Source organism: Anomaloglossus baeobatrachus, chromosome 10 (assembly GCF_048569485.1).
Source record: "Anomaloglossus baeobatrachus isolate aAnoBae1 chromosome 10, aAnoBae1.hap1, whole genome shotgun sequence".
Taxonomy (NCBI): Eukaryota; Metazoa; Chordata; class Amphibia; order Anura; family Aromobatidae; genus Anomaloglossus; species Anomaloglossus baeobatrachus.
The window spans coordinates 60,205,277-60,220,186 of NC_134362.1; the positions used below are offsets into that span (position 1 = coordinate 60,205,277).

Below are 14,910 nucleotides of genomic sequence, written 5' to 3' on the forward strand. Positions count from 1 at the left end.
TTCCTCTTTAATACATCTGGCACATCTTTCCACTGATGTATGTCACTGCCAGAAATGTACACCAGCCTCGGACTAAACATTTTTGGCATAATGCATGCAACTTTTCTGGCATAAACAATGATACATTTGTTGGGCAGACTGTGCCATGACCCATCATACCCCAACTCTGCATACTTTGGTGGAGCTAGCCAAGGCTACATAACTGCATGAAAAATAGCCACATTTTTTGCCAACTTCAAATCGGACAAAGTTTTTGCAACATTTCAATGAACTTGCAAAGCCTCTTGGATAAATCAGGGCCTGAGAATGTTAAAAAATTAGACAGGATTAATAAATCTGCTGTCATGATGCCTCTTGTGGATCTTGGATGCAATAGGTGCACTATACAGTAGATTTTGGGTGTGCTGAACTGTTATTATGCTGATTGACAGCTCAATTGTCCAATCTCGTGCAGGGGCGTGTTGAGCTGTTGATGTCTTCAGTGACAACTCAGTCATCCAATTTGAGACTAGGAGGTTCTGGTTTTCCAGGTGTGCCCTGCTTGGTTTGATCATACAGCTATTTAGCTGAGCAGTCAGTCCCAGAACACGGCCAGTCTTAAGGGGGTGTTACACGCAGCAATATTGGTACCGATATCGCTGGTGAAAGAACCCGCCCCCGTCGTTTATGTGTCACGGGCAAATCGCTGCCCATGGCGCACAAAATCGTTTCGAGCCATCACACGTACTTACCTGCCTAGCGACGTCGCTGTTGCCGGCGAACCGCCTCCTTTCTAAGGGGGCGGTCCGTGCGGCGTCACAGCGGCGTCACTAGGCGGCTGCCCAATAGAAGCGGAGGGGCGGAGATGAGCGGGACGTAACATCCCGCCCACCTCCTTCCTTCCGCATTGCCGGCGGCCGCAGGTAAACTGTAGTTCGTCGTTCCCGAGGTGTCACATATAGCGATGTGTGCTACCTCGGGAACAACGAACAACCTGCGTCCTCCACAATCAATGATTTTTTAAAAAGGAACGACGTGTCAACGATGGACGATAAGGTGAGTATTTTCCATCGTTAACTGTCGTTCTTTGCTGTCACACGCAACGACGTCGCTAACGATGCCGGATGTGCATCACGGAATCCGTGACCCCGGCGATATATCGTTAGACACGTCGCTGCGTGTGACGGGGCCTTTAGTCTTCTGCTCAGTTGTGCTAGTCAGCCTCTTGTATCTGTGGTCTTGGAATTGATGTTTTGCTGTTTGACCATTGCCTTTGTTTGACCATCATTTTGCCATTTCCCTCTGCTCTGAGCCGCTACTCTCCTAGTATCCTGACTATGCCTCAGCCTATCCTTTAATCTTAACGTGCTCTCCTGGTTCCTGACCCCGGAACATTTGACTATCCTGCCTGACGACTTGTCCCTATAGTGAATAGTGTCACATCTGGCTTTATTTTATAACAGTGCTAAACATAGCCAGAAGACAGAAAATGCTGTCATACACTTCAGATAGGCATCTCATCTATATAGCATCCCATGGACAGGCAGCTGCAGTTGGGTTCCATCCTTCTCTGCCCTTATTCACATTGATGTCACTGATGTAAGGTAACGTTATAATACTAGAGTACGACCGTCCCAACTGAATACATCTTATTGTGGTGGGATGGCTTTTACTCTTTTTAATCAAACAAAATTAACCAAATTTCCGTAAGTTATTTATATTATTTATATGTACAACTATTATTTACTTACTATATGGTTTATGCTCATTTTGTGTTTAAAAATCTTGAACTTTATTGGGTCACAAAAATATAATAAACCCCAAATTTTTTTAAAAAATATCCTTTATTATACCAAAAGCTAAAACAGACTCATAGACAAAAATACATACAATGTCTCAACTGGATTCAACCAATGAGGGGGTAGATACATAGCAATATATAATTCATCCTTCTTTCACAGATCAATACACATTTCTCCTCCTCAAAAAATTCCTGTTTCTAAGTATTCGGTCAGTGTAGTTACAGGAATTAAGTACTTTCTGAGGGACTTTGCAAATTGCCTGACAAAAGGGGTAGTATATGTGGCAACATGCACATGCCCAAAGAACTATGTTGGGAAAACGCGACGTGAATTTCGAAGGCGTATAGGGGATCATTTGGGGGATATCCGGCATAAACGGGATACCCCCATATCCCGTCATATTTGGGAAAATCATGGAGGCGATTCAGGCGTACTTAAATTTGAGGTCCTAGAAGTAATCACACAAAGTGAAAGAGGAGGAAATTGGGATAATAAGATTCTTAGGAAAGAAACGGAATGGATATTTCGTTTGGGGTCAGTACAACCAATGGGTCTTAATGAAAATCTAACATATGGGTGTTTTTTGGATTGATGTATATTGGGTTGTGATGTATCTGGGGATGAACTGAGATGGTTCCACTGGGGGGAGGATGTTTTCTTCCTTCACTGGCTTTAGTGTATGGTCCGGTGATATTGGAAAGACTAGAGGAGGTCAGATTGAATGATGACCTCCTTAATATAAACCCCCACTATTGGGTTTGGTTTTTATCAATAGTAACAGTAAGCTAAAGTTCAATAATTTGTAAAGAGAGGGGTTTATTTAATGTTGGTTGGGGTAGGAATGTTCCCAATTTTTGGGAGTAGTGAATCGGCCCTCTATTAACTATTGTTAGAGAAGCCATTTTGTATGCTTTTTTTAGTATACAAGTTAGACGAAAGTTGATTGCATAACTATAGTTACGCAATCCGTTATGTAATTTTAGAATGAGTAATTGATGTTCTATTCCACATCTGCTATTCTTTTATTGTTTATATGTGAAGCCCCACAAGTGCTGTGTCGGTGCATTACCTTTAGGGACTCCACTTGGCTGGATCTGGTCACAGGTAGGGAATCTTCGGTTTTGATCGTGACGCCACTCTCAGTATTGCGGCCAGTAGGGACCGCCACTGCAGGTTGAGGGTCGCCTGGGGCTGATGGTATGTGCAGTTAGTTGGAATAGCCTCCTGAGAGTGAGGCAAGCCCCAGGGCCCGATGTAGGTTTGTAGTACCACAAGTCGCAGAATGACTCACACAGGCAGAACTGTCTTTCAAGGGCTTTACTCACATTTGATGGCAGGGTGAGTAGCCCGGGCGTAGCTGGGATGAACCAGATGGGAACCAGGTATCCTTCCGGCTGACTTTATGAGGGTGACTACTGACTCGCCTTCCTTAGCCCTTGGTGGTTTGGGGTGACCCCGACTTTGAGTCCCTATGGGGGTCACCCAGGGAAGATGCTGCAGCCTCTCTCCCCCTTTTGTTTGCCGTTTGCTTGTTCCCCGGACCAGGCCACTCCAGCTGCTTGCCTCCTGTGACCTATGGGCCCTCACTGCGGTTACGTGGCTGCGGCTTTTGTGGTGTTGTGGTGTGGGCTTTGGGAGCCCCACACCGGCAGGTTTAGCAGAAGAAAGCTGGATCTATCTTCGCTTCGGGATCTGCCGCCCGGTTGGGCCTGGTGCTCTCTAGCAGTCTCCTTACTTCCCACTCCGTGCTTTCTCTCTAGCTGAAGCTGGCTTTCAGGCAGCACTCCTAGTTGACCGTTCTCCCCCGCCAGTAGCCACTGCGCGGGCGCTGTTAGACAGCATCTGCCCCACAGGTCTGCTCCTCACTGAGCCCTCTGGAGTTCTCTGCTCTAACTGACTCACTGCCCCTCCTCTCCTGTTCTTGCCTACGCCACCTAGCAACCAGACTCTCCACCACACCCCCTGAGAGGAGATGGAGGCTTTTGGCCCCCTCCACTATTCCAGTGAAGGTCAAGGCTTTTCCCCCTCCTGGGATCCCCAGGGGTCCTCTCATGGGTACATGTGTGAGACCTGATCACTATGCGCCTGTGTTCCACACCCCTGTCAGCCTTCTGGATTACCTGTATTGTACTGTCCCCAGCATGGGTGCAGTACTCAGTGGTGCCTGACCAGGTCAGGGGCGCCACATTCCCCCTTAGTTATCACCAGCACGTCCTCGGGCTGCAAGACAACATTTTAAAATGCATAAAACATTAAAACATGTAAAACATTTTTAAAAGCACCAGGTACCATACATCACCACCCTCCACCCACAAGTCCGTTAACCCACCCAAAACCCTTTCACGTTGGCCGCGGCTTCAGCCACTTCTGGCAGGATGTAGAGGCGGCTTACATGGGCTGGTGGTTTCAGGGTATACCTGGCCTGGTGGATCCGCGCCTTCAGCCTCTTCTGGCAGGATGCAGAGGCGGCCTCCACAGTTGGTGCCGACCAGGTACCCTCTTTGTGGTGGTGAGCCAAGGCCCCATAAACAGGCGTGCTCTCTGGTTGCAGGTGAGCCAAGGCCCTATATACGGACGGGCTCCTCCTGGTTGCAGACGAGCCAAGCCCCTAAACAGGCTGACTCTGGTGGCGGTGGTGCCCTCTGGTGTAACTATTTACACTGCGAGAGTTTGTGGCTATAGCCAGTTCATAGCCTTAAGGTTTATGGTTTTCTCACAATAGTTTTTGTGGGCACATGCTTAAACGTTGCAAAACAAAACTTTTCAAAACTTTAACTTCTGTACTTCTTACTTTACTTTTCTTTTACTCCTCTTTACCAGGGCTTGAGCCTGTATGGCGGTGGCACCTGCTGCTTTCCTGCTCTCTGTCGTCGTCTGTGGTTGTTTCATCTGTAGGTTCCTTGTCTTTTCTTTCTCTATCTTCATCTGTGTCTTTATCTCTGTCTTTTCTTTCTTGTAGCATGGGGTGGCTGTAAGGTTGGCTGGTGCATAGTGCTACGTCAAGCGCGTACAGTCCTCTTTCGCCTTCATGCATAGTGAATTGTACTGAATCCCCCATCTTTAGGTTTCTGCCAGGGTGTCCTCTAGGCAGATTAGCTCTGACGTCTCTCCGATTGACAAATATCCCTTCTTTGATACCAGGTGCTACGATGAATCCATATCCACTTCTCAGATTAAAATCCTCCACTACTCCTCTGAAAAGGGGTCCTCTGGCCTGGGCTTTGGACCTTCTCAGGGCTCGTTTTTCTTGCAGGTCTCTGGCTGCAACTTCCCTCTGCTCTGGAGATTGTGGTGCAGGGGACAGCGTTGTTTTGTTGCGACGCCTTGTCCTGCGGCCTGAACTCTGCGTGGTACAGCTTGCAAACTCCCAGGTGAGACTTTTAGGCAGATCTTCGTCAGCGGACGGTGTCAGGTCTTCCTCATCCCAACGGGAATAGGGTAACATCTCCGGCTCTGGGTATGGCTCTGGAGTCAGCTCCTCAGCTTCCTGGCCTCCTCTCCCCCTTAGTTCTTCTTGGCACTCCTTTGGTGGCAGTGCTGGGGATGGGCTTTCTTCAGCTGGTCTGGGCGGTGGACTCTCTGGCGCGGCTGCAGGGGTTGCCTGAATCTCCTTGGGGGTATGCGGAGGGAGCAGATACCGATCCACCATCTCTTGTGGGAACTGGGCCTCTAGGTCAGCCTTCAGCTTCCAGTATTCGGGGTCCTCTCCTATCAGGGTCTTCCTAGCAGGGACCTCTCTGGACTGGGGAGCGGTGTCTGCTCTGGCCTTGCAGGCCGGGGTAAACGATGAGGTAATCTCTTCTTGGCGGGCCGCGCCTGGCATGGCGGCGGCCTGGTCTTGGCGGGCCGCGCCCTGGATGGCGGCGGCCTGGTCTTGGCGGGCCGCGCCTGGCATGGCGGCGGCCTGGTCTTGGCGGGCCGCGCCCTGGCTGGCGGCGGCCTGGTCTTGGCGGGCCGCGCCCTGGCTGGCGGCGGCCTGGTCTTGGCGGGCCGGGCCTGGCATGGCGGCGGCCTGGATCTGTGTCGCTGTTGCAGGGGGCTCTGTGCAGGCTGGGCTGGACGTCGCTGCAGCAGTCTGGGCTTGGCGGGCCGCGCCTGGCGTGGCTGCGGCCTGGTTCAGCACCTCACTTGCGGCGCGGACGAGCGTTGCTGCGGCGGTGGGGTCTCGGCGGGCCGGGCCTAACAGGGCGGCGGCCTGGGTCAGCGTTACGCCTGCGACGCGGATGAGGGTCGCGGTGGCAGCCGGTTCTTTGCGGGCCGGACTGGGCGTTGCTGCAGGGACCGGGTCTTGGTGGGCCGAGCAGGGCATCGCTGCGGCCGCTGGGGCTTGGAAGGCCGCACCTGGCGTGGCTGCGGCCTGCTTCAGCGTCGCCGCACCGGACGCCTCTTCGGGGACCGCGGGCGTGGCAGCAGGGGTCGGGGCACTTGCGCTGGCCGGGGCATCACTCGACTCACCCACCGGTGGCAGCATCGGGGTCTGCGTCATCGCCGTCCTGTCTGGCACTCGGCGCGCGGCTCTCCTTTCATAGGCCCGAACCGCCGCGGTCATCTCCAGCATTTCCATTCGTTCTTCCCAGATCTGCTCCACAACCCGGTTCTCCAGTCGGTCGCAGAACTGGGCCAGCTCCCGATACCACCAGGCAGCGGAGCCCGGTTCTGGATTTCTGCGGTCAGACGCCATTTCTTCTGCGCCCTCTTCTGCACGACTCTCCAGCTGTGGACTCGCCGTTGCCTCTGATAGCAAGCTGTTCAGTTTCTGCTCTGCCTCTTTCAGCAGCTCCTCTCCCAGCAGCAGGCTTCTGGCTCCCTTTCTGTCCCGACGTCTCTGGACGCTTCCACTCTCATAGCTGGCAAGGTCAGAACTCTGCAGGGGATCTCTGGGTAGCCACACCTCTTCGTGGGCGGTAACTTCTTCCAGCGCGGGCTGCTGTTGTTTTTCAGCGCGCTTTTCATGGTGGCAATATGGCGGCGCTTCCAATTTTTCAAGCGGACCGCCCAGGCACATGGTCACCTGTCTGGACAGGTCTAGTCCTTATCCTGTTCGTGACGCCAGATGTGCGGCCCCACAAGTGCTGTGTCGGTGCATTACCTTTAGGGACTCCACTTGGCTGGATCTGGTCACAGGTAGGGAATCTTCGGTTTTGATCGTGACGCCACTCTCAGTATTGCGGCCAGTAGGGACCACCACTGCAGGTTGAGGGTCGCCTGGGGCTGATGGTATGTGCAGTTAGTTGGAATAGCCTCCTGAGAGTGAGGCAAGCCCCAGGGCCCGATGTAGGTTTGTAGTACCACAAGTCGCAGAATGACTCACACAGGCAGAACTGTCTTTCAAGGGCTTTACTCACATTTGATGGCAGGGTGAGTAGCCCGGGCGTAGCTGGGATGAACCAGATGGGAACCAGGTATCCTTCCGGCTGACTTTATGAGGGTGACTACTGACTCGCCTTCCTTAGCCCTTGGTGGTTTGGGGTGACCCCGACTTTGAGTCCCTATGGGGGTCACCCAGGGAAGATGCTGCAGCCTCTCTCCCCCTTTTGTTTGCCGTTTGCTTGTTCCCCGGACCAGGCCACTCCAGCTGCTTGCCTCCTGTGACCTATGGGCCCTCACTGCGGTTACGTGGCTGCGGCTTTTGTGGTGTTGTGGTGTGGGCTTTGGGAGCCCCACACCGGCAGGTTTAGCAGAAGAAAGCTGGATCTATCTTCGCTTCGGGATCTGCCGCCCGGTTGGGCCTGGTGCTCTCTAGCAGTCTCCTTACTTCCCACTCCGTGCTTTCTCTCTAGCTGAAGCTGGCTTTCAGGCAGCACTCCTAGTTGACCGTTCTCCCCCGCCAGTAGCCACTGCGCGGGCGCTGTTAGACAGCATCTGCCCCACAGGTCTGCTCCTCACTGAGCCCTCTGGAGTTCTCTGCTCTAACTGACTCACTGCCCCTCCTCTCCTGTTCTTGCCTACGCCACCTAGCAACCAGACTCTCCACCACACCCCCTGAGAGGAGATGGAGGCTTTTGGCCCCCTCCACTATTCCAGTGAAGGTCAAGGCTTTTCCCCCTCCTGGGATCCCCAGGGGTCCTCTCATGGGTACATGTGTGAGACCTGGTCACTATGCGCCTGTGTTCCACACCCCTGTCAGCCTTCTGGATTACCTGTATTGTACTGTCCCCAGCATGGGTGCAGTACTCAGTGGTGCCTGACCAGGTCAGGGGCGCCACATATACGGTCATCTTGACCTGGAGCTTGTTTTATAGTTTTAATCAGTTTTTATAGTTTTAATCAGTTTTTATAGTTTTAATCAGTTTTTATAGTTTTAATCACATCTCTTGAAACACTTTTTATTACATATCTCTTTGTCTTTAATCCTTTCCTTATGTGATGATATCTGCCAAATATGGTCATTTGGGATAATGACTATATTTGGCATCTATCTAAAGTTATGTAACTATATCACATGTCTCATATTGTGTAATCAGCTTGAAAAGTATAAAGAAACCTTCAGATCCAATAAAGGGGCAGAGCTATTTGACTCACTATAATCTCCTGTCTTTATGGTGTTTTAAGCTTGCTCTCACAACCGGCCGGTCCGTCCCTGCTACCTGAGAGGAAACAAGACCCCAGCTTTAACACTATAATTACTATTTCAATACATTTATGCATAAAGGCCCCTTGAAATTTAAGTACATCTGGTTCCTATGTTTATAATCTAAATTTTTGGTCAGTTAGTAAGTATAACCCCCCTCATGTGACCCTTCTGCTATGTGGAATCCTGTTTCATGTTGATTTCAGCCTGTGTGTGTTTAATGCCTCGGGCGCATGCGCGGCGCTGCGCTATGGGAACCTACGTTTTGCCGCTTGAAGAATATGGGCGGCTGCGTGGTTGGCGCGGGTCTGCGCATGCGCGGTGGCCTTGATGAGGCACATAGGAAGTAACATCAGGTTTGCGTATGAAACAGGGTGAATGACGTGACTGCGCACTGTGCGCGGTCGCGATGAATGATGGAAGGCGGCTGGGACCGGAAATGTAATGGCTCCCGCTCTCACTTAAAAGGCTGCCGCATGGTTGCTGGCTGGCGTGCTGGTGTTCTCATTTGGGGATATTTTTGTGACGGATGTTATCATGGCGTTTTGCCAGTTCATACTGTCTTATCCTATTTGGACCCCTGAACTATTGCTGTAGTGGTCCGGTTTGGCATACCATGCTTTATCTGAGGTGATTTTGGGGTAAGTGACATTGGTTATATCTATCATATATTTAACCCTTTCACGACCGGCCGATTTTTCGCTTTCCGTTTTTTTTTTTTCGCCATTCTTTTTCTGAGAGACGTAACTTTTTTATTTTTCAGTCAATATGGTCATGTGAGGGCTCATTTTTTGCGGAACGAGCTGTACTTTTAAATGAAACCATCAGTTTTACCATATTGTGTACTAGAAAATGGCAAAAAAATTCCAAATGCTGAAAAATTGCAAAAAAAGTGCGATAGCACTATAGTTTTTGAGATATTTTATTCACTGTGTTCACTATATGGTAAAACTGATGTGTGGGTGTGATGCCTCAGGTCAGTGCGAGTTCGTAGACACCAAACATGTATAGGTTTACTTTTATATAAGGGGTTAAAAAAAAATCGGAAGTTTGTCCGAAAAAAGTGGTGCACGTTTTACGCCATATTCCGTGACCCGTAGCGTTCTCATTTTTCGGGATCTTAGGCTCAATGACGGCTTATTTTTTGCGTCTCGAGCTGACGTTTTTAACGGTACCATTTTTGCGCAGATGCTACGTTTTGATCGCCTCTTATTGCATTTTGCGCAAAAGTTGTGGCGACAAAAAAACGTCGTTTTGGCGTTTGGAATTTTTTTGCCGCTACGCCGTTTACTGATCAGATTAATTGATTTTATATTTTGATAGATCGGGCGTTTCTGAACGCGGCGATACCAAATGTGTGTATATTTTTTATTTTTTTAACCCTTTAATTTTCAATGGGGCGAATGGGGGGTGATTTGAACTTTTAGGTTTTTTTGTTTTTTTTTAATTTTTTAAAACTTATTTTTTTACTTTTTTTTTTTATTTTACTAGTCCCCCTAGGGGGCTATTGCGATCAGCATTCCGATCGCTCTGCAGTATCTGCTGATCACAGCTGGAAGGCTGTAAACAGCAGATACGCTGTCTTTCTCTTTTGCTGTGCCCCGGGCACAGCGAAAGTGAAACCAATTCATGTGTAGTACAGGAGTCATCACATGACCCTGTACTACCATGACAACTATCGGGAGTCACGTGATCGCGTCACGTGACTTCCGGTTTCGGCGGTAAGTAAAACTTTACCGCGATTGCGCTTATAATGGCGCTGTCATGTATTGACAGCGCCATTATAAGGGGTTAATCGGCACGAGCAGATAACGATTCTGCTCGTGCCTAGCAGGCACACATCTCAGCTGTGAAAATCAGCTGAGATGTGTGCCGATCGCGGCATGCTGCCGCCGGAGGACCGCGGGCAGTAAGATTATGTCATTTAGGACGTAATTTTACGGCCCGCGGTCGTTAAGGGGTTAAAATCAGCTGACTGATTTAGCCTATATGATTGTTCTTGGGGTTACTGATTTATATATATGCATACATATTTGTGCTCTCCTTTTTATCTGTAAGGAGTAGACCTGTATTGATGTAGGGAATATGTATATGGAATGGGGCAACTGGTATCCGATGGGACTATTTATAGCCTCATTTTGAGTAAGACCCTGATGGTGTAGTCTTCTTATGTATATGTTAGGAAATGTATTTTATTTATACTGAGAGATTGTATATATTTCTCTCCTCTTTTAGATCCATATTGAATATTGATATTAAACTCATGGATCAATAAAACCTCCTGATGAACCCTTTGGCTCTATCATACAAGGGGGGAAACGCGTCGAGGTGTAAGGTGTAAATTGTATCCTAAGAGTGTGAAGCTATCAAGCACAGAGTGTCTAACCATTACCAAAAGGAACCTGCGACATATCACGTGTCTAAAATCAACTATATCTATGAAGATGGATATTTTTATATGATAATTTCAAGTGGATATGTGATAAATATTTCATCTATCAAAAATCCTATCAAGGAACAAATTATGGTTATTGGACTTTTTATTTTGTATTATCTTTGGCATATATGTGTTTGTTGCTTTGCTGAAAAAATCTTTTTTCTAACAGTTCAGATGATGGCTTCGGGCCGATATTAGGTCTCTGTTCTGTAGAGAATGACCTTTTGGCATTCTATAGGGTGCATGGCATCTAAAATAACAGTTCAGTAGATAAGTTTACACTACATATTGGGTGTTGGTTCTGTTAGGAATAACCTATGGGTATTCCAGGATGTGCCTATTTTTAAAGTTATCCCTGTTTTTTCCTCTGTTAAATTGACCAGCTGAGGATGTGATTTGGATGTTGAATAGCGGTCATAAAAAACATCAAAAAGAGTTACTTGGGATGACATTTGTATAAATTGTGTTTATATGGTCTCTAAAACTGGATAGGGGTTGGAACTAGATATAGAGATGAAATATCTTTTTGTCTCTGTATTCAGCTCCTAAACCACTGTGTAACAGTGAGTTTAATAGGTCTTTAAAATAAATATATATAATTTGAACAACGGTATGAAGTATATATAAACCCTTGAAAAATTGCAATTTTTCCCTTTGAGGAATTTTTTGAGGAGGAGAAATGTGTATTGATCTGTGAAAGAGGGATGATTTATATATTGCTATGTATCTATCCCCTCATTGGTTGAATCCAGTTGAGACATTGTATGTATTTTTGTCTGAGTCTGTTTTAGCTTTTGGTATAATAAAGGATATTTTTTAAAAAAATTTGGGGTTTAATATATTTTTGAGATAAATTTGACTCCTGGAATATATCAAATTGTATTTGAAAAAAAAAACTTTATTGGGTCACATTAAAAAAATATAAGTGGATCAACAAAATCTCTCCATATGCCTTTCCACGCCTTACGCGTTTCAGAGAAAAAACTCCTTAATCATAGGCAAATATTTATTTGTCGATGATTAAGGAGTTTTTCTCTGAAACGCGTAAGGCGTGGAAAGGCATATGGAGAGATTTTGTTGATCCACTTATATTTTTTTAATGTGACCCAATAAACTTCAAGATTTTTAAAGACAATGGTGCTGGATTTGTTTCCCTCCCTGTTTTTCCTTCTAATGATTATGTCAGCTGTGGATGCCAACCACAGATACCGTGCACCGACCCAAATGGAATTCTATGCAGAGGAGTTGTGAGATGGAACTTGTTTTTTGTTACTTTTGCACAGTTTGTGTGTATGTTATGTGAAATGGCTACAGTGTAAAGGTGCTCTCACTGCTCTACACATATGCCAAATTATACTATGGCTCATTTTTTTTTGTTTTTCTCTGTTTTTTTTTTTTTTTTTACACACTTGAGATGGCCACATTTGTCTGACAGCTGTTTTGGCCGTCTGCTCTATATGGACCGTCAGGTCAATGGAGTGTATATTTTTAAATAGGATGAGTATCAAAGAAGTAACTTATCTCCCATGGGAGCAAAGGAATAAACAGGCTAAAGGGTGCTTTACATTCTGCGACATTGCTAAAGATATATCGTCGGGTCACGGTGTTTGTGACTTACATCCTGCGTCGTTAGCGACATCGCAGCGTGTGACAGCTAGGAGCGACGATCAACGATCACAAAAACAGGAAAAATTGTTGATCGTTGACACGTCGCTCCTTTTCATAATATTGTTGGTGGTGCATGCCGCTGGTTGTTCGTCGTTCCTGCGGCGTCTCATATCACTATGTGTGACACCGCAGGAACGACGAACATCTCCTTACCTGCATCCACCGGCAATGAGGAAGAAAGTAGGTGGGCGGCATGTTCCGGCCGCACATGTCCGCCCCTCTTCTTCTATTGGGCGGCCATTTTGTGACGCCACTGTGACGTCGCTGTGACGCCGAACGCACCTCCCCCTTGAAGGAGGGATTGTTCGGCGGTCACAGCGACGTTGCTGAACAGTTATGTGCGTGTGACGCTGCCGTAGCGATATTGTTCGCTACGGCAGCGATCAACAAATGTTGCACGAACGACGGGGGGTGGGTGCTATCGCTCGCAACATCGCTAGCAATTGCTAGCAATGTCACAGCGTGTAAAGCACCCCTAAAGTTCAGTATTGCCCATCACCAACTACCTGTCATGCTAGGTACGGGGAAGTACCAAGCCAGCGGCGAAAGGTAAAGGAAGGAGACCTCTGCTTCTAGGGAAGCGGGTGATGGCGACCACTGACCAAACCTACTGCTGGTTCCTGGAAGCCCTCACCACCCTAGATAGGTTCTGCACCTATGTGCCAAGCCGAATACCTGACCCTAGGTGTCTCTAGTGCTGGACCCTAAGTAGGGAACGGATGTGATGAGGTCTTCATTAACCCCACTAAATGCTAAAGGAAGACACAAGAAGGACACACAGGGGAAAAATGCATGAACTACTTATTCACAGATGACTCAGGGAGAAGTTCAGCAAAGCTTCAGCAATGATACTACAGATGAGTACAAGCCACCTGATTCCAACCAGATCTAGAACGAACTGAATAATATCACAAGCACACATTCTGGGAAGATATGAGTACTTAAGCACAAGGGGAATACTTATAATTAGCAGCTGTACAGAGGTTTAACTCCCCTGGGTCCTAAAGAGGAATAGATGAAAATCCATCAGGAAAGCTACCTATACCAATGAATACTGACAGCAGGAACAATGGAAAGTCAGGGAGCATTCTGCACAGCCAAACACTGTGACCTTCTACTGTCAGAAACCACATGACTGTCTGTCACTCGTGACACACCCGTGACACTACCTGACTTGAAGACTCTCATGCTCATTAGTTGCATTAATATTTTATACATACCACTGATGATACTGTAGGCAATAGGGTCATTAATGCCATAATCTCCGTCAATAGCATATAGAGGGCCCGGGATCAACTGTAGGGGCTGCGTCTAAAATAAAAATATTACTTTATTATGTTTATTCCTATTATATACATATTTTTCTATATAATCATCTGCTGACATTCTACTTCTTCCTTCTTAAGGGTTTGTCTTTGTGAAATCAATTTTCCAATGAATTAATTGGGATTGATCTGCAGTACCAGTAATCCATACGCAGACAGAAGGGGCCCCTGAGCATTATAGGGGCCTTTGCAGTCCAATGGCTCATCATAAAGCATAATTCCACCCACGTCAATGGTGACTGTGCCCCCCTTAATTTTGGGGCCTTGTGCAACTGTACAGGTGGCACCATTGGTAAGTCCGGCCCATACGAATCAGTCACTGCACCTATAGCTATCTGTTCTGATTGCCGTGGGTGATTCCTGGAGATAGGAACGCCATTATCAAGTCTTGGAGAATCCTTGTAATGGCTGTTATGAGGAAGAGCATAAAAGAATGTGAACTAAATGGCATTTGTATTGACTATGACTATGTGACTAAATCATATAAAGTGTAAGGTTCACTCTGACACAACATGATATCAAGCGATGTAATTTAGTTTATTGGCTTGTAGTTGACGCACATGGGCATATTACACTGGTGTCAGGCGAAAGTCACTCAGCCAAGGAGCAAAGTCGCAGCCATTTACCAGACATATCTTATCACACATACTATGGTTGCATAGCAACCACTCCACATCCATGTCAATGCTGTCATTGTCGGCCTGCCGCCATGAGGTAGACATAGAGGTGTCAGTAATAAAACCTACAGTGTCATGTAATATACATTTAGGAATCTCTGATACTAACACTCCCCAGCTACATTTGACTTGTTTCCTGGAATTTATCGCAAAGAGAATTTTACACCTGAGGAGAAAAAATCTGATTAAGACTACAATCACAAATCCATATGACACGTCCTAGTGCTCTTTTTCTCAGACATCACACTGAGCCATAGAGGTTCATTGATTCATACAACCAAAACCAGATTGCGAGACACCAAACATGTCCAATTCTCATCAGTCTATGGGGTTTTGTATAAGGGCTCTTTCAAACGCCAATGATTTTCTTGAGTTTCATCTGGATTTGGTTAGTGTGTTCCGTTTCACCAGTTTTTTCGAATAAGAACCCCTCCCCCCCAAAAAGTTTAAC

The 14,910-nt window shown here is 47.2% G+C and overlaps 1 protein-coding gene across 10 annotated transcripts in view; it reads right to left on the bottom strand.

Moving 5' to 3' along the window:
* Window positions 1-14,910, bottom strand: part of CDHR5 (cadherin related family member 5) — a 101,909-nt gene that overhangs the window by 42,443 nt on the left and 44,556 nt on the right. For all 10 annotated transcript variants that reach the window (XM_075326865.1, XM_075326864.1, XM_075326863.1 and 7 more), the window contains exon 8: window positions 13,678-13,768. In XM_075326865.1, the coding sequence (XP_075182980.1) occupies window positions 13,678-13,768 (91 nt within the window). The remainder of the gene's footprint in view (window positions 1-13,677; window positions 13,769-14,910) is intronic.